General features: G+C 40.0%; 2 protein-coding genes and 1 long non-coding RNA gene across 3 annotated transcripts; 1 reads left to right on the plus strand and 2 right to left on the minus strand.

Moving 5' to 3' along the window:
* Positions 1 to 124: 124 nt before the first annotated feature.
* Positions 125 to 15,392, minus strand: LOC6538411 (putative protein TPRXL). The gene is made up of 3 exons (XM_002098899.3): positions 14,917 to 15,392; positions 6,148 to 6,421; positions 125 to 1,808 (listed from the first exon to the last, which is right to left on the minus strand). The coding sequence occupies exons 2-3, from the start codon at positions 6,380 to 6,382 to the stop codon at positions 1,198 to 1,200; spliced, it is 846 nt and encodes a 281-aa protein (XP_002098935.2). The 5' UTR covers positions 6,383 to 6,421; positions 14,917 to 15,392; the 3' UTR covers positions 125 to 1,197.
* LOC26535731 lies at positions 2,977 to 4,246 on the minus strand. Its single transcript, XM_015193355.3, has one exon. It carries the CDS (start codon positions 4,141 to 4,143, stop codon positions 3,148 to 3,150), a length of 996 nt encoding a protein of 331 aa, XP_015048841.1. The 5' UTR covers positions 4,144 to 4,246; the 3' UTR covers positions 2,977 to 3,147.
* A 1,040-nt stretch (positions 15,393 to 16,432) lies between the features above and the next one.
* On the plus strand, positions 16,433 to 18,904 carry LOC120321965. The gene is made up of 3 exons (XR_005561709.1): positions 16,433 to 18,028; positions 18,090 to 18,197; positions 18,333 to 18,904. It is a non-coding gene; the product is annotated as an uncharacterized LOC120321965 (long non-coding RNA).
* The last annotated feature ends 17 nt before the right edge of the window (positions 18,905 to 18,921 follow it).

The following is an 18,921-nucleotide window of genomic DNA, read 5'->3' on the forward strand; positions in this document are numbered from 1 at the left end:
TCTTTGAACACTTTGATTGGGTGTTATTGACACGGCCAAAGTACACACATAGCCATGACTTGTTTACTTTATGTCGCTCTGCGTATGAGTCAAGAAACCCCGAAGAGAAATAAGATAAAATACGTTTAATTGGTCACTAATTTTATTGATGAATTCTTTTGTTGTGAGTTGGATGATTTGTTCCTTTAAGTAGGTGGAATATGCCAGAGAGGTTTATTAAAAGTTTTAGAATTGGAAAGATTTGCTTTTAGTTGGTATTTTGGTTTTGCTTTGATTTGTGTTGCTTTGTAGCGTTTTGATAGTTTCGATATACTTAGGCATATTCATTGAATTATATCGGTTAATTTAATAATACCGAAATTAATTTACGTATTTTTGTTCAAACCAATTGCTTTGCATATCAATTAATTCTCACTAGATCTATTTGTTGCAAAAAGCGAAAAGCGTCGTAGGGTTCCATTGATTATGCTGGGGTTTTCTAGATATATGTATTAGATAGATTTATTATAAATTAATTCTTGAGTGTAGAAACTGTAAAACATAAAACTTTCTTATCGACTACAGATACACTTTTGGACTTTTTGGATTCGTATAAATATTTTCTTTTTTGTAAATGTTAGCATAGCGATTTCTTCATTATTTGTATATTTAAATTGTTAAACTTTGATGAATATGTTTGTAAATTTAATCAGTACAAATTGTTCAAAACTAAGCCCACTAAAAATGGGATTTCTGGACGTGTAAAACATGTATTGTGGTCATAAATGAAAATACATTTTAAAAAGGAACTTATTCGATTATGAATATAATAAATTAAAGTATAAGTGTAATAATTTATTTATTTTGTTTGCATAACGCATATAAACGCCAAAATGGTAACAAGGAATTTTGAAATGGTAGGCAGAGAAGCATTTACAATTTAATACATTATGTATATTCAAGCTATTCCGAGTTTACATACATTTTCCATGTAACTTACATGCTCAGCCGCCCATAAGCTGGCAATGGTTTTTAAATGTTGCCTGAAATGTTGCCGGAACATGTATACGAAAAATCTGTAAGCAACGAATTACAAACGCTCTGAGCGAATACATTTTATATCAAATACAATTCGCTATGACTTAAAATAGGTTTTCAAATAAAATTCTTATCACGTCCAGAAATGGGGCTAAATTGTTTTGATTTTTCCAGATCAATTTAGTGGCGCAGCAGCATGTTGCTGACCTTGGCATCGGCCTTTGGCGACATTTTTTCCCGGAATTGGCGATTTTCCGGATTGGCCAGCACCGAGGCAATGAACTCCGAGGTCTCCAGCTGCAGTTCGGCCAATCGCTTTTGCAACAGCTTGTTGCGTTGCACCAGCTTGATAGTCTTGATGGCAATGGACAACAGGCCCTCGCTATTCTGATGGTACAAGTGCTGCTCCTTAATGGGATCCTGACTGTACTCGTACCCACTGTCGCCATCGCGCTCATCCTCCATCTGGAGCGGCACCTCCCGATCACAGTTTTTGGCCCTGGCCGATCGGTTCTGTTTGCTACTATACCCGCTAGCCGTCGTCGGCTGTAATACTGTCTTGATGTTATCGCTGCTGGAATGTGGCTGTTGCTGCAGATCCTGAATCCTGGCATCCGAGTAGCTCTCCTCGTCCAGCTGCATCCTCTGCTCGGAGTCCATCTCCACCTCCGTTTCCACGCCGCTGCTCGTGTCTGTGGAGAAGGAGGATACGCGGGCAAGGATGTGAGGCATCCTGCGCTGCAATCGCGCCTGGCGACGGCGACTCATCGAGTTCATCGAACCTTTGGCCACTGCAAGTATAAAACAAAGGTAAAAAGAGATTTAGTTAAGTCGTGAACAAAGAAAAGACTAGAAAGCTGCACAGTGAATCATGGTAGCTTTGTCTAAAAATATTTTATAATTAATCCAGTGATAAACTTTAGTTATAAAATCATTTCAGTAGCTCAGAGCTCGTAAGCAAGTTTAAGTAATTTAATAACATGACCTCGTTTTGATACATTGTATACAAAATGCTGCGCGTAAGCGAAATACAATAATTGTAACCCATTTAATGAAATTTAAAATTAAACTCATTTCCTGATTTAGAAAAAATAAAAGCACAGCGATTTTCCGAGCCCACGGTGCAGTTGTGTGGTCAAGTGCTAAGTTAATCAGTCGATGTCTACAACATTGTCTGTGTGCCAGTGGGCATGTGTCTCTGTGTGGGTTTCAGTATGTAAATGCGGTCATCGCGTGTGGGCAAAAAACGTGACCAGCACCAGGGTTAAGCGTTCCGGCGACGACAACGCTTTTCGCACCAATTAGCAGTCGCAACGCTTTTGCAACGCTCATTGCAAACATCAGCTGTTGGAAGTCACGGAAAACGAAACACAACCAAAAATATAGCGCAAAATGTGCCTTACATATAGAAAACAAACTTAGAAAAATAAAATGTAGGTCATTCAAATGAAAATATTTCCGAAAAATAGAAATGTTATGTCCGAAGAATATTTTAATACATTCATTAGCTGGCTTTACACAATCCAGTAAGTCATCATTAAAGATTCTCTAATGAATATGTCAAGGATAACGTATACACTGCTTTTAGATTATTTTTCTGCGTGTACTTGTATCTGTGTATAAGCTCATATTTCCTGCGCACAACGATTGGAAATAGACTGTGTGTCTATGGTCAGGGTCATGACGCATCTCCTAGAAGTTAACGCTGCACATGGCACTGCACCCGAGGAATCGTTCAAATGGGAACGGAGTCGTTCTCCGGTTCTCCGGCAAAACAGAGCTTACGCGATAACGACACCTGGCCCCAGTGCAGCGAAACGTGAGAGTGGCTGCGTGAGGTGCCACCACCCAACTAATGACGCCCTCGTGAAAGGTGAAAGTTAAAAGGAAATGAGGGAAAGTCGATGACGTATTGTGTGAAGGGTGCTAAGACATATACAGGCACTTTCAGCGCTTAAATCATTTTACTTCCAGCAACGTATAATTTATTTTTATTGTTATTATCACCAAGACTTCTTACTATATCTTTCTTTTTACTCATTTTTTTCGCAACAATTTTGTGATAACAATAATTTGACTTAACAATTAATAAATATTTTTCATTTCTTCAAACATGTAAATGATCAACTTCTAATTGACACCGTCTTTAAGTTTTATTCCTGATTTCCGGAACTCATCGGACAGTCTAACTGTCCAAGCCATGGAAGCTAGAAACGCGGCTGGATTATCCAGCGAATTAGTGCGTGGTATTTCGAAGAGAGCCATATTCCTATCCAGTTCTTTGTGCAGCTCACCCATTAGAGTCTCAATATCCTTTACCTCGTCAATGAACTCAGCGATTTCGCGTTTTAGACGAGTTTTGGTAACATAAGCAGCATTATATTTAAGGAATCGGGCGGTATGAACTTGGTCTGTTTTTAATGCTTCCCTTCTGGACATCTTGGCTTCGAGTAGGTAATTATAACGCTCCTTGCACACATTCATTTCCTTGGCAACTTCGCCGAACCAAACTATATATTTCTCGGCTTTCGAATTTAAGTCAATAAGATTGCCTTCCATGCAGCGAATCCTTTTCCGCATTTCAAAGATGATTTCGCGGAGCTTTCTATACCTGCAGATCACTTCGTCTATTTGTTGTTGAATGCGATTGTGGGCCTGACGAAGACTCCTTGCTTCCAATAACTCATTGCCGCACAGCGGTTGGTGTTTCGGATTTACATTGGCTTCAATGTAATTTTCCTGATTTTCCCTCTGTTTACATCTAACTTGACACTCGGTCAGGGTTTCCGTTTCTTGTCCTGGAAATTCCTCACTGACCTGTTCGCTACTCTTCTTAAGTTGACGTTTCCTAATTGCCATTTGCATTCGCTCAATCTGTCGAATCAAACAGTCAATTTCGTGTGCCATTTTCTCTTGTCTATCATCGGACTGCTCTGAACGCTCAAGTTCAATATCCACTTCCTCCTCACCTCCATCGGATGAGAAACTGACCTTCTCATCAACGTCGAAAATCTCTAAAACACTTTTTCCACATTTCGATGTTCGGGAGATGAGATCGATTTCATTTAATTGCAACTTGGCACATGCAGCAATTTCCTCTAAACTCTTAACTACCTCGAGTTCCATGACTAAGCAAAAACCCTGTTTCTGTTTTGTACTTTAATTTTTCAGTGAGTGAATTCAAAAGTCTATCAACCTACTATGCTTGAACGTTAGTACACCATTGGAAAAATAAATTGTTCCTTAAAAAGTTCTTCTGTTTTAGTGGAACTTCCAATTTTACTGATAGCTATTAACCTATTTGAAAACTACAACTTTTAGGCGGTATCAAACTCGTATCTCTGCACTTAAAAAGTACTGGAGTTCTCGCCGCGCGTTTGCACGTGCCTCGCTTTGTTCTCGGTGAATTAGTCACCAGTGATGCTTGATGCTTGAAAATAAAATTTTAAATACCTTCAGTGAAGGCAGAGGGCGAGGGCATTGGCCAACATTCCAACCCTCCCGCGGGCCACGCCCATTTCGCAGGCCGCCTCCCCAGGGAAGGCAGACGAGATGGGGGATTTTGAATTTGTAGCGTCATGAGGCTTGCACGTGGCCTCGTCACACCCATTTTTACTTAAGGCTTGTGTCGGTGTATTTCTTTCGGTTTATTTTTATGTGTTGCTGCAAATTAGCAGGCAGCAACGAGCACAAATAAAAAGGCAGCAACAACAGCGGTGCTTTCAATGAATTCACTTTGGAAATGGCACCAATAAAGTCAGCAGCAAAGAGAAAAAAATAGCTAACTTGGCTAAAAGCAGGCGAAGCGAATGTGCAAAACATGTAAATAAAGCCCCGGCAAAAGTGGCACAGCAGCAAAAACAACACTGGAGGTTATGACACACACTTATGTGGAAGCCCCCCTAGGCCGACGCCCCTGGCTACGTGTGCTTCTGAAATATTTCTTGGAAAAAATCTAGGTAAATGTTCGGGCAATTTCACTTGGCTAATGAGTAATCGGTGGGCTTCAGTTGACTGGGATGTGGAAAATGTTCTAAGAGAATCTTCTAAGGAAGTAGTAATTATGCGTGCCAAAAGTGACTTAACTAATTAACTGGATTTCGTTATCAGAAAGATTTAAATTTCTTTCTAATCTAATTTTTGGCTTGGACAAGTGTTGTTCTGTGTTTGAAATTAAATATCAAATAAATCTTGATATATTTAAAATCGGCGTGAGCTGAAATGTTCCGTTTTAAGATACTTGATAAACTGTTTTGCCTGTTACTCGAAACCCATCCCATCCCACTGAGCCCATATCCATTTCGGTGGCAGTCATGCGGCATTAGATCGCTTATATAAATGTGTCAGCCAGATTTGCGAGCCGAGTCTGTCTTACCCAACGACCAACGACCAACGGCGGCGGAAGAGCAGCTGGAGCCAATTGCTGACGCAAATTGTTGTGGCATAACACCGAACTCGCGTGCCTTCCATGGAGCAACATTGGCAGTATCAGCATCAATGAAACACCGGAGACCAACACGTGAAGAACCCGATGCGAACCCAATTGCGAACCCATCGCCAAACGCCCATTGCCCATGGCACGTGCATTCGAGCATTCCAGTTTACTCTAGTCGAGCCACACATATGCATGGTTATATGGCAATGAGGAAGTGGGAAACGAGGACAGAGCTCTGAGAACGGAGGTGGGTGGCCGAGTTTACATAAATTAATTAAACATGACCGAGTAACGTGAGCAGCTCGGCAACTGGCAAATGGCAACTGGCGACTGGGAAATGGACTTGTAACAGTCGCCACACCAACGACATCAGCAAATCAGCAGGGGATTCTGACTATAAGGGGTATACCAAAAAATAAAAAATAAAGTAAAACAGAGAGAAGGCGGATATTGCAATGAATGTGTAAGGCTAAGTTACGTATACGCCGCGTGCGCCCACCACAACCTATTGACACTGAGCCAAATTGGTTGGAGCTTTCACATGTGATTACTTATAAATTAAAGGATTCAAGTAGGCTTATAGTAATTGAAATTTAAGTGTAATACAGTTATGTGCAACCTATGAAGTCTAATAAGTTAAAACCCAAGCTATTTTCCTCACCCTATTTCACTGAGCAATCCCAGTGTTTACTCACCATGGTTAAGCACCGAACTGGCTTGTGTGGCGGCAGCTGCAGATGAGGAGCCCACGGACGAGGATGAGGACGAGGACGATGATGAGGACGAAGACGAGGAGGAGGAGGAGACCGAGGATGCGGTGGATGCGGTAGATGCGGCTGTGGATGCTGATGAAATGGCGGCTGTGGCCACGCCATGATGTCGCCGCGTTTCGCGCAGCTGCTTCTTCTCCGAGCATATGGTGGGCGCCATTTTCTTGAGTCTTCTTTTATTTGGCAGCGTGTATTCACACTGAAAGCAAATGGAAGTAAACGCACAAATTAATTAGCCGCCGCATTGATTAATTGATATAACGTTTTAGTGCGTAATTAAGCTGCCGATCTGCACGCGCCGCACAGTAAACAAATTAAAATTCAGTATTCGAATACCGAATGCAGAGAAACGAATTCTTTCGGGTTCGTTTAACTTTGAGCAATCTGAATTGTATCTGCCGCAGTGCAGTGCGATACTGAAAACATGTTGTGTATATTAAGCAAAGGCAGGATATGACGCGGTCATAAATTCGTTTATACTTCGTCATCGATAAGAACTGAAACCAAAAACACACACATTATGTGTGCGTAGTGTGCGTAGGAAATTCCAAAAGATTAGGAGAAGTCTTCTTAAGAACCCGTTGATGATTTATAAATATTATAAGTTTAAAGTGAACACCTTCCACTCCTACGCATTTCTATTAATCACCAACAATTGTTTATTCAATCCTCGCTAAATCCAGTTCACAGAATAATCGTTTTTCGTCCAGATCAGATTTGCTTATACATTACAACTACATAAATCATCCTAGCCACACAAAGGCTCAAAGCTCAGAACCCAGGTTCACGTTGCTCCCATCGCCAAGTTAACATTTTGCAGCAGTCTGAATATCGGAGCGAAATTTAAGACGAAGCACCAGCCAGCTGAAGCTCATTAGTGGGACTCCAAATCCTGGCTAAAGACCAGCCATGGGCAAAGGTAAACAAACCCACTTGAAGTGGGTTTTGCGGGGGTGGCGGAATATTCCGGGGCGGAATATTGATGGGCAGGCATTCCGGCGGGCACGCAAATTTGCTCAAGTGCCGGGAGATGAGAGGAGATGAGTGGAGATGAGCCCCGCCTGTCGGCAGTCAAATTCAAATTGAAAAACGCCCCGAAAACGAGCGGCTGTTGGCGGCACGTGTATCTCTTGAGTGTAATTACATTTGGTAAAAGCGCTCGCGACGATGATGAAATGCTTGTGGCCCATGATGGCATTTTACCAACCTGTCCCCAAGCCCATTTGCCCCTTGTCCGCCATGCAAAGTACTTGTGGGTGGCTAAGAAGATTTTCAGACCACCCCCAACCAACGACTTACACCACTGACTGTCGGTTTCAGGTCGATGTCAATGCGCCAATATGCGCTGAAATTGCTTTTCATTATTTATGCCTTATCCGTCATCCCATAGTTAAAGTCTGAGATGGCTGATCTGAAGCGATTGCTTAGTTCACTTTGAGAAAAAATAGTAACTATACTTGTAATACTTATAAATTATTGTATTTTTATTATCAGTATAAACGACTACTGACAATAATTAGTGAGAAACCTGGACTCAATTAAAGATTGTCATTTAGATGCAAAATGCTAATACCTATGGTAAACTTATTTTCTCGGTGCCCATTTGTCCCTTGAGCGGAGCCCGGAAAATGTCTGTAACAAAAGACCAAAATGTGCGTAACAAATACTAAGCCTCAACGAATTGCCCCAGTGGCAAATTTAATGCGGCGCGTGCGGGCCTGAAGCGCAAAATAGGGAGGCAAAATTGTGAGTAGGTCCTAGGGAAAAAGGACATCTTCCTGTGGGAAGCGGCAGGAGCCAGGAAAATGTACAGTGCTTAAAGCTTAGACAAGATTTAAGGCTTAAAGGGCGATTGTGCATACATTTCAGACACGTTTCTCCAGAGACACCTGTAGCTCGACCACCTGCCAGCTGGAGGTCAAGTCAATCAAACAACTTTGATGAGATTTACCGCTGCGTGCCTACAAATTAGCCAATAATTGTTCAACATGACACGCCACAAAAAACGCCAGGAAAAACGCAAAACACAAAAATAAATACCAAAACACACGCACAGTCTGTCAGCTGTCAAAGCAAAGAGAAGTGAAGACAAAACAATGGAATCTGCTTATGCCAATGACTTTTCACACGCCACCAGAACGGAAGGGAAATTTGATTTTCTCTCTTGTTACTGCTGGGGTATCTTATTGTTCCTTTATGTTTTGGAAATTGTCATGGCTTTGTTGTGACCGGCGGGCTACATCACAGTCACAAGAGCCACCCGAATATTGTCAACGTGTAACCGACACAAAAATTAGAGTTCAAGGCACTCGTTTTTTTTTATATTTTTATATATGTATTTTACAGGAACGTGTGCGCCCGTCTGCAAAGGCGTTGCCATTTTGAAATTTATTTGTCATGCGTAACGCTAAGCGCTGCGGGCTCTACAATGCCCTCATTGTTCGCTTACATCGGAGCACACATGGGTACACGGGCAAAAATATGTAAGTAACTCATTAGTTATGGCAATACAAATAGAAGTTCTATCCCTTTAAGCAGCAAAATCAACAAATTTCGCTGTTAGTAATGACATATAAGCTCAAGGCATTAAATAAAAATTCTAAAGCTAATGAAACTATTTTTTTCCTGTACATGAATACTTATAAGCACTTGCACATATGTGGTTGTCTTTTGTGTGCTGGCTGGGTAAGCGGTTTAAGTTGCACTGGGGTCTCGTTTTACTAAATGTTCAGTGCCATCATCTTCCAATGGCTGCATTAGCCAAGAGGGTCTTGAAATATTGATAACCCAAATGATCCGGCTTTTATTTACGAGGAAAGTGCTCAAGGCAGCTTTGATTAAAACGGCACGACGCTGGTGGAGATAATATTTGTAATATGTCATGCGGGGCGTATACTTAATAATAAGCAGTGCTGGTACCTGGCATTTAATTTCGCTTTCTTTTCTAATTGCAAGCCCGCACGTGTATTTCTGTTGTTCTAATCTCCCAAGGGGAATTCCGTACATTTTTGACCCTATCTCACAACTTTACACGCGCGGCACATTTTAAAGACGCCGCGAGCAAACAGAAATCTCATCTATATACACGAATAAAACTTTCCGCAGCATGTTTACTTTATGACTGTGTCTTACATTTATTGTTTACACGAACCACGTTTGTTTGAGATTTGCGTATTTATTATCTTATACTCTTTCTCTATTTTTCAAAAAGGTACAATCGCTATTTTAGGAAATGAAAGGCAATATTAAATAGGCAAAAGTGTAGTAAATAATAGTGTAAATATAAATAATTTAATTAAAGCTTTCACATATTAAAAATAAAAGATTTAATTTTTTAAGAGTATTTCCCGTTCTGTAAGCTTCAGTTTTATTGCCAGTGCAAAACCGCGCATGTTTGCCCATTGGCAAGTCATCAAAGTGCTAATTTTTCCTTCTTATCTCAGCACATGCGCCTAAAAGCCAGACAGCAACAGTCACAACAGAAACTAAACAAACTAAAAATGAACCAAAAAAAAAACTATCAAAATGCGTCATAATTGTATTCAGATACTGTTGAACTTGGGATAAACGTGCCAACTGTAGGCATGCGGCTTTTTAAGGGGAAAATAAGTGACAGGTTTTGTTAACACTTCTTGTGCATTTCGTTAACGTGGTCTAGACGAACAACAAGAAATTAGCGGTCTCAATAAGTAGATGATGAAATTTCGGTAACCCAATTGAAGCCGGCGAAAATGGCAATAAAAAGTGCCAAAGGCAAACAATTAAATGAGGCACACGTGCGCCAAATTATGACTTCTCGATAACAAAAATTCAATATCACGCAAGAAATGGCTGACATAAAACAAAGACCCGGAACCACTCAAACACATTGGACCCAGAAATAAAGACGGACATTGTCTGGCTTCCATTCGCAATCCCGGGTAGAGTTCCACTCAAGACCAGTAAATAATCATTCGCAAATCTTCAGCTAATCTCACCGCATTTATTTATAAGAACCATCCATCATTGGGCAATGTGTGTTTTTAAAAATACCGGCTAGTGATGGAACCTTGTTGGAATTCAAAATACAAATTCGGTAGCCGTGAATTGATAAGCCTGTAAACAAACTCTAAAATTGGAACTCTATTAAAATTACTAAAAAACAAGTGTTCCACTTAAAAATTGATCGTTTTTTTAAACCTATTTGGCACAAATGGACATTAATGCCTTTTGTTTTCTGCTTCGCTTTTGAGACCGACTTAAATTAATCAAAAGCCTTATTAGCTAAACGTCTGAGTGCCTAGAGCATTCATAAAAGTTTTATTGTTAAGCCCACATGTCGAAACAAGATCTCCCGAAGACATAAAACATGAATGTGATTGATACAGGTCGTGCGTCACTTCGCTCACAAAAAAAATAGAACGCCATGGAATTTGCATATCGGAAACCCGGAATGATGATTCAAATTATAGATGTCTATCGGAATATTTTCGATTTTATTTTTCACCTTTTATTGGCCTCCATTGTGACGGCTAATTGGATCGTAGGTAAATGAGAGACACAAAGCTCGTTCATTGTATTATTCGGTTTTGCTTGAATTAATGATTTGCGAACATAAATTTCGTCTTTCAAGAGTGTTTGACGGTTTGACATTTTGTCAGCAATAATAATGTTTGGCTCGTTTCATTGGCACGTCATAAAAATGTTAAGCGCGGCAATTAACAATAATTAATGACTTATGGTGGCACGTGTGGCTCATTCTGCCAGGCAACAGGGCGTATACTTATTGTCGGCAAAAATACTGAATTAAAATCTATTTTTTAATGAATAAAATGTATTTATAGATTTACAATTTAATTATATTTTTAGCTTAGTCACGCTCTACTCAATATGTCAAGCATACAAAGTGTTTATTAAAAAAACTCAATTAACTTTATTAAAAATAATCCATATTTTGCAACTAAATATAATTAAATATAATAATTATATATTATAGTTGCAATACATTATTATCTGACAATAAATCATGTTGGATCGCTAATTAAACTATTCAGTTATCAAATTTCCTGAAATCTGTTGCCAGCACTTAATTGTTATCTTAGATAAAATTCAAAAATCAAATAAAATTACTCGATTTCGCTTTCCTGGAATCTCGAAGCGCACGAGCATGAGATTGTGATCAAAATAAATGTAGCGCTCGTGGCGCAAAATCTTTTTCGGTTCTGAGTCAGTCAGAAATCAACTTTTTTGAAGATAAGTGACTAGCATGACCCCAAGAGTGCCCGAAACAGTTCACTGAATGTAGTCGGCAGAAGGGGCATCCCCAAGAAACAATAGACAGGGGACAACCAGAAGCGGCGCGTGTTGGCCAACCCCCACCGAAACTTTTGGCCAGACTTTGTTTAATTTATGTTTGCCTAGTCGCTGTCTTTACGCTTTGAATGGCAGTGAAATATAATTCGCTAATGTGGTCATAAAACGAGCGGAAAATAAATGGCGGAACGGGCGAAGTAAAGACAATAGATGCCAACCGACATTGAGCGCATATTGCTTGTCTCAGCCGCACGTGTGGCTCATTTATTGGATATATATATATATTGTACATATACATAGTATATTGGGGATGGGCAGCGTCGGTTTACTTTGCCCGAATCGAGTGCTTCCTCATACAAATAGTGGCGCGTGCACTCATTTACGTTAACATTAATGTATATTTATTAAGGCGTCGTATGTCTGTCGTTATTGGGTCAGCAATTAGTTATATCGCCCGGTAACGAATCAAGTGTTTGCCAGTGAGTAGTTGGCCAAGTGCAAACAGCTGTTGTGGGGCAGTTCAAGAGTCCATTTTGTTTGATAGCTACCACACCGTAAGAATAGGCAAAGTACTACACTAAATTAAAATACTTAATTAAATAGTATTCCGTTGCTAACAAAATAAAATTGCGTATACGCCCTGGAGAATGTAAATATTAAAGACTTGGTGAAGCAAACTTATGTGCCTTACTCTATATTTGTGCCTTACAGAATCTCAACAAAACCGATAGGTCTATAAATAAACATTAAGTTCCGACCGGAAGAGGGTAATTTATGGCGTGGGATTTAAATAAATCTTTATGTATCCCACAGTGTGATCCTCTTAATAAGCCATTAGCCGAATTAATTATACCATAGGAAATTAGGCAATTAGGCAATTTTTATTGTTATACCTACGTCTCATGTTTCACATTGGGCATTCATGAGCGCCGACAGAAGCCTATAGTATTTTCAGACGATACACTTTAAAATAATGCCCCGCACACGTGCGACCAAAAAACCCAGACGGATGCCTAACGACTTGACCAAAAGCCAAGCGAAAAGAGAAATAATATTGTATTTGCCTGCATAAATTAAAATACAGAAAAAAAAAACAGCAAGCACACTGGAAAACAAAGAAGACTTTGTCATTCAGTCGCAGTGGACGGCGACCGAGAACCGAGAAGCCGGCTGCGGTAGCCCACTTCGCGATAATTTCAGAGACACGAGCCCCACAACAAGGCAAAGGCGAACAAAAACTAACATAGTGCCATAGACTTGAGATCCCCACAAAAAAAATTGAATTTTTAAAAATAATTAATATTGAATTTGTATCAATTATTTAACAAAACAAATATTTATATTAAAATTGTTAATTTTGTACACGAAAGTTATAAAATAAAAGACAAGGCATTGTTCTTTTATGATAAATATTTTCAACATAATCCTTAGTTCTTACTTGCATCGGCAGTGCAGGTCGCATTTTCCCTAAGTGTATTTAGGCTAGTGTGCGGAAAGAGAGATAAAGCCGCTCTCCCGTTAATCGGAAACACAAGCCACGAGAGAGCTCCATAAAAACAATGGACACAGACGACACACCAACACAAACAGACGGAGGAAAGCTCACATGCCGTTAATGAACTTTTATGCTATATCACTATCTCCCTCCCTCCCACACGCCCAGTGGCCTAGAGAAAACGCTCGAGTGGCCGTGTTTATATCTGTGTGTTTGTGTGTTGCTCTTGTTCTTCTGCCTTTTTTTTTGCTGCTATTATTTATTATTTTTTTGTGTGTATTTTTTTATTGAATTAACGACGCACGTGTTGCGCCGTCCGAGCTGCGCGCGCTCTCTTTTCTCCTCATTTGGGGCCAAAGCTGACGATCGAAATACCAGCTTTACATATATATTTTGTTGTCTTCTTTTTTTTATTTCGTTGCCTCCACCCGGGTTGTTGCTTGTTTATATTTATATGTATATCGGATGGGGCTAATATTTTTTCCAATTTTTTTACTGCTTTGTTTGTTGCTGTAATGCGGAACGCGCGCGCTCGAGCGAAAATGATAAATCTACGATTATGGGCGTCATGGGGTGTCATGAATGGAGCGGCCCCCCAAAACACGCGCAAGAGTTGCCTATCGCAGATATAGATATGCTCGGTACCTGTCTAATGTCCACCTATGTCTGCCTACAGCAATTTCCGGTTAGAAATGCGCCCTCCATGTATTGGTTCATTGGTGCCAATGAACCGAAGACTTAATACCCAGAACTTTAGTTCTTTTTGTTGCACTATTTCTATAGGAGAAGTAAATAAAGTTAAACTTAAATAAACTAACAGACTTAGGATTATGTCGTGTACAAAAGCGTAGTTAAGCAAATGCAACGATTTCAATGTGAGTAAAAAAATAAATAAACAAACAGCTGTCGGTTGTGGAAGTCGCAGCTTGATTCACTTTAGCTGAGCCATCGCTTCTTTTTAGTACGCAGTAAAAAGCAGCTGCAAAAGCGGCCCAGAAAATCCCCCTTCTTTTATATTCTTTCAAATAGCAGACAAAGGTCTATGATTACTCGGTGTTCCTTTTAAGAATATTTCACACGACTTGCCCGTAGTCTTAATGGCTGAACTAAAACCAAAAACACATTTACGTAAAGGAAGGAAGTACTTTTTTTATCATGGTTCTTGGAATTCGCCAGCACCGAAACAAATAAAGGGCTAACACATCAACATGTTAAAGTTTTGTTTTCTTTAGGTTCCACTTTGTTGCCCTTGCGAAAATTGAGTTCGTCTGGCAATATATGTAAACATGGGAGTCCCTGAAGTCCGAACAATTCGAACTTTATGCTCTTTATATCCCGCGAGTATTTGGGGCATAAAATAATACAGACATGAAAAGAGCATTCAATTTTTATTGAAACGTTTATGATATGAGCGGAATTTAAATCTGGTTAGCATAAGGTTGTTTCGTAACTTGTAAACCACTTTAAGTACGCTTTAAAGGTCATAGTTAGTGAGCTTAAGAAATCAATATTGCGCATACGCCATGTGGTCCGCCGAAATGCAGATGCAAGCGCAGCAAGGATAGCCGAAATGCCAAAGGACACGCCGCCATGAGTCATGTGATAAGGCCCATGGATCCTGACCTAAATTCGTCCTTCAGAAGGTGAGGCACGAAGCTCGAAAAAATCTCGCCTATACGAGAAAAGGACGGAAGGCCAAGGGGGATGCAAAAAAAAACACGGAGAACAGGAGGACAGCCACTCTAGTTGGCAGGAGAGCTTTCAGCATCGGATGTCGGCTGTCAAGTGCAATTTTCATCTTCTTTTTTTTTGTATTATTATTTAGCATCGCACGTGTGGCACACAAAAAGCCAATGCTAATGCCGGGAGATTTATGGCTAACCTTTTCGCGCGACCTGCCGACTTACCCAGACTCTGCGGGAATGATGTTGATGTCGTGTTTCTTCCGCTCTAGATACACTTAATTTAATGCAGCTTCATTGGTAATAATGAACATTATCTTTTCTCTTTATTTTCTGTATATTTTCTGTATTTTTTCGTATTTGTTTTCACACGCTTTTAATCTATTCTAGGTAAGGGAACGTGTGTGTGCAAATTCGCAGACGCCAATGGCAACACGCGCGCCAAACAAAACTTTCGCTTTCGTTGCGCGTGTGGCGGTCACACCACCACAGCTACACTCACTCACACACACAGTGGCACACACGCGCGCTGTCAAACAACAAACACGGATATGCGAATACGCGAGTGCGATTGCGACTGCGACTGCGAGTGCGAAATACGTAAATGCTCGTGTTCAGCGCGAAATACAAAGCTCCCGTAGCTTTTCCACTTTTCTGACCAAACTGCGAGACGAACACCTCGACCGCCCAAAGCAGAATGAACGCCGTCCGACGAACGAGCGTCGTTTTAATGGCAGCTCAGCAGGCACTCACTGCGCACCCCACAAAAGTGTCCAAATGATTTAGTAAAATATTAGTGAAATTAAAAAAAAGACACAACAATTATTTCTGGTTATATAATAAAATAAATAAATGTTGAGCAATTTTAAGTACTATTTTAATCATTAAAAAAGTTCTAAATTTAGTCTAATAAGCAACTAAATAAATTGTTGACTTTGCTCGCAGAGTAATCACTAATTTACTATCGCTGACCTTATCTGCAGAAAGCGGCTCAACTCATTTATTTGCACACACTCATGCCCGAGCATCCATCAAAGTAAAATTATTTATAGACCCAGTGAAAAACTGTTGACACACATTCGCATTCAAAAGTCGCCAACGCATCTCAATCAATCGAAATATGTTGCCGCAACATTGTTGCCAGCAACACGGCCCGAAAATGGGAAATCCCAGGGGGTGGTGGGCTTTGTGTTTGGTTCGGGTTTGTTTTGGTCGTGCCTTTCTGGTTGCCTAAATCCGCACCCTCGGGCCAGGCCCCACCACCTCACACTTCCGCCCCACTCCCCCCCATCACCATCACCATACCCCCATCCCAATAGAAGGCAATTTTGTCGCACGTGTCGGAAATTTTGTTACGGCCGATTGCTTTTGCTTCCTCTCCCTCTGCGATGGCAGTGTGTTTCAATGAGTTGTGTTTGCACTGACGGGTTGCTATATATACGCAATACAGGAGTGATTCTTAAGCCATAAAAAATGGATTTTTAAGTGTGCATTTAATAAATAAACACCCAATGCTGTGGTTTCTTTAAAATAATATGATTCTGGTAAAGGCAAAACCCTGTATTGTATTCTTAATTTTTGTTGTATTTTTAACACCGGAAATGAAAGCCTTGTATACGTTATTACGTTTCCCTTCATGAGGTCCTGCTGTACAGTGTGCATATATATTTGCCGCTCGAGGACCCACTGTCTTGGAAGATACATTTTCCGAGCGACCTTTCGCGCTGTTTTCGTAATGAAAAGGCAATTCAATGGCCTTTGGCTGTTGCCGGCGCCGCCTGCGCCTGCGACACTAACGGTAAACGGGGAGCAATGGCTGACTTCCGGTTTGGCTTTAATCGTCTGCTGCCGTCGTAAATGGCAGCAAAATCGGCAAAATGCGAGCAGCGAACAATAAAAGAGAAATTAGCATAACACATGAGACAACGACAACGGCAACGACATCGCTCGTTGGTGGCGGCTCCCCTTGCGGAACCTCTTTCCCCTCGATTTCACCATGTTCTTTATGTGTGATTTTAATGGGCTCGTGGGTGTCTGGGCCATGGTCGCTTTTCTATTTCAATTGCCGACACGTGTACGCCGCGTAAAACAAAACAAGGAACAAGACCATAAAGGCATCACGCACATGTCTGGCCATTTGCATTATTTTACCCGCCCCTGAAATTCTGCACCCAAAGTGCCATTTAATTGCCATAAAGTGTCGGGGCGTGGTCACTCTCTTGCGTCAATGCAAGAGTTCCATAAACTTGGTCGTTATTATTTCGTGGGCTGTCCACCCTATCAAGACGTCCGTTAAATAAAAGTGCGTAATCAAATCTAACGCATTTAGCCCGAACAACACGCGGCGCTGACACGGTACTTCTACTGATTAGGAATAGACGAAAATAAACTGTACCAAAATAGCTTAAACATCAAAAACAATACCATCTTGCCGTCTATCTAAAGTCCAACAATGAATTTTTGCTTTGGTTGATAATGGCAGGTTTATTTCACAAAAACCTACATACATATGTTGTTATTCACTTTAATTTAAAGGCAATTTTTATTTCTGACTTATGGTACTACACATGAGTAGTATTTTTAAAATATGTACACAGATTTAAATTTAATTCTGTTTATAATCGTAATGTAAACACAATTATTTGTCAACACTTTTACGTTCAGTGTAAGCATTTGGGCTTGCCAAAAATAATACGTATTTGTTTTGTATTTGACTGGGAATTTCTTAGGAACACAATTACTCGGCAGAAAAGCGGTTATCAATTGATACGGCGGTCAGCAATGAGATGCTTTATTTTTAGGCATTTCAGAGAATCGAATTTTGCAAATGCCTTGACCGTGAATGTGTGTGGGTTGGGTATGTGTGTGTGTGTGTGTATGCAAGCGTGTTCGCTGCGGTTGTGTGGGTAACAATAACAATAACAGTAACATGCGCCGAACGCTCCGTACTCATGGTGTTTGGTTTTTTATTTGGTTTTTTGCCGGTTTTTTTTCCCGGCATGTGTCAGATTTACAATACCCTTCAAGAAAGTACTTACAATTTGTTAAGGCAAATACAAACATGTTTTTAATTTTAATGCTTTCAAATTTGAGATAATAATACATTTAAAGATCTTAAGAACTTAATTTATATTAATACTATATGGGTAGCCTTTCTTACATAAGAGAGTATATACAAATCAGTGTTTCGAAAGCATTGTGCTTTCCAGTTATTTAACTCCCTGGTGCCTTTTATAATTATTTTTATTCTCCGTAGTTGACTTTTGTTTTCTCCCCACACATGCCCAATGTCAAGGCCCCTCCGATACAAACGCGAGAAGTCGCCAAAAATACGCCTGTGAGTAAATTTGCATACAAATATTTGCATTATACATATATAGTCGCTGCTCCAAATGCAGGGTGGGAAATGGCGAACACAAAAGGCAGCCACGCGCCTTTTTATGGGGCGCAATACGCAGGAACACAAGCCGATGGCCCCCAGCGGATCAACATACAGGAAAATATAGGTATAATACCCACTGATACCGACCATTTGATAACATTTTGGCAGCGAAAAACAATGTACGCACCTGCCGCAAAACACCTAACAACAAAACCGGTTTTATGGAAATATTAAATTATATTTTCATTCATAATTTCAGTGAACGGACATATTGTCAGGCTACATTCACAAACTAATTACATGCAACACAATGTGTGTGCAAGCGGAAACCACTTCATATTTATTTGTTTTATTTATTTGGGGACAAATGTTATTAACAACAAAAACATTTCTTTGATAGTTAAATTTAACTTCACATTTGTTTAACACTGTTTTACTACTTAGTTATGATTGTATTTGTACAAGATGATAAAGCCGCAAATGCGTCAAAGGAAACAATATACATATATAAAAATCAAAACAACTTTTAATAACAAATAGTGTTAAAAAACTCATAGGCTTATCTTTCAGTATAAGTATATACATTTTTAAAAAGAAAACCATAAAACGATTGAATATATATAATTCGAATTTGTCCTGCATTCAAAAGTCGCGGGTCCAAGCAGTACACAAGCAGTTTTATTTATTTGTGGAGAACTGCTTATGCACAAGTATTCGACAAAAGCTTTTAGCGAAAATGATTTGTAGTCGAACACTGCTTCCCCTGCTAGCAAGCAGTCATCCGCGGGAAATTTAAAATATTTTAAAAGAATATCAATAGATGAAACCTTATTATCAATAGCTAAATA

The sequence above is a fragment of the Drosophila yakuba genome, chromosome 3R (genome assembly GCF_016746365.2).
Source record: "Drosophila yakuba strain Tai18E2 chromosome 3R, Prin_Dyak_Tai18E2_2.1, whole genome shotgun sequence".
NCBI classification, from domain to species: Eukaryota; Metazoa; Arthropoda; class Insecta; order Diptera; family Drosophilidae; genus Drosophila; species Drosophila yakuba.

Coding starts and splice junctions, on each gene's coding strand:
- LOC26535731 (XM_015193355.3), bottom strand. CDS start 4,143: ATGGAACTCGAGGTAGTTAAGAGTTTAGAGGAAATTGCTGCATGTGCC.
- LOC6538411 (XM_002098899.3), bottom strand. CDS start 6,382: ATGGCGCCCACCATATGCTCGGAGAAGAAGCAGCTGCGCGAAACGCGG. Junction 1,809..6,147: donor CAGTTCGGTGCTTAACCATG/GTGAGTAAACAC, acceptor TTATACTTGCAG/TGGCCAAAGGTTCGATGAAC.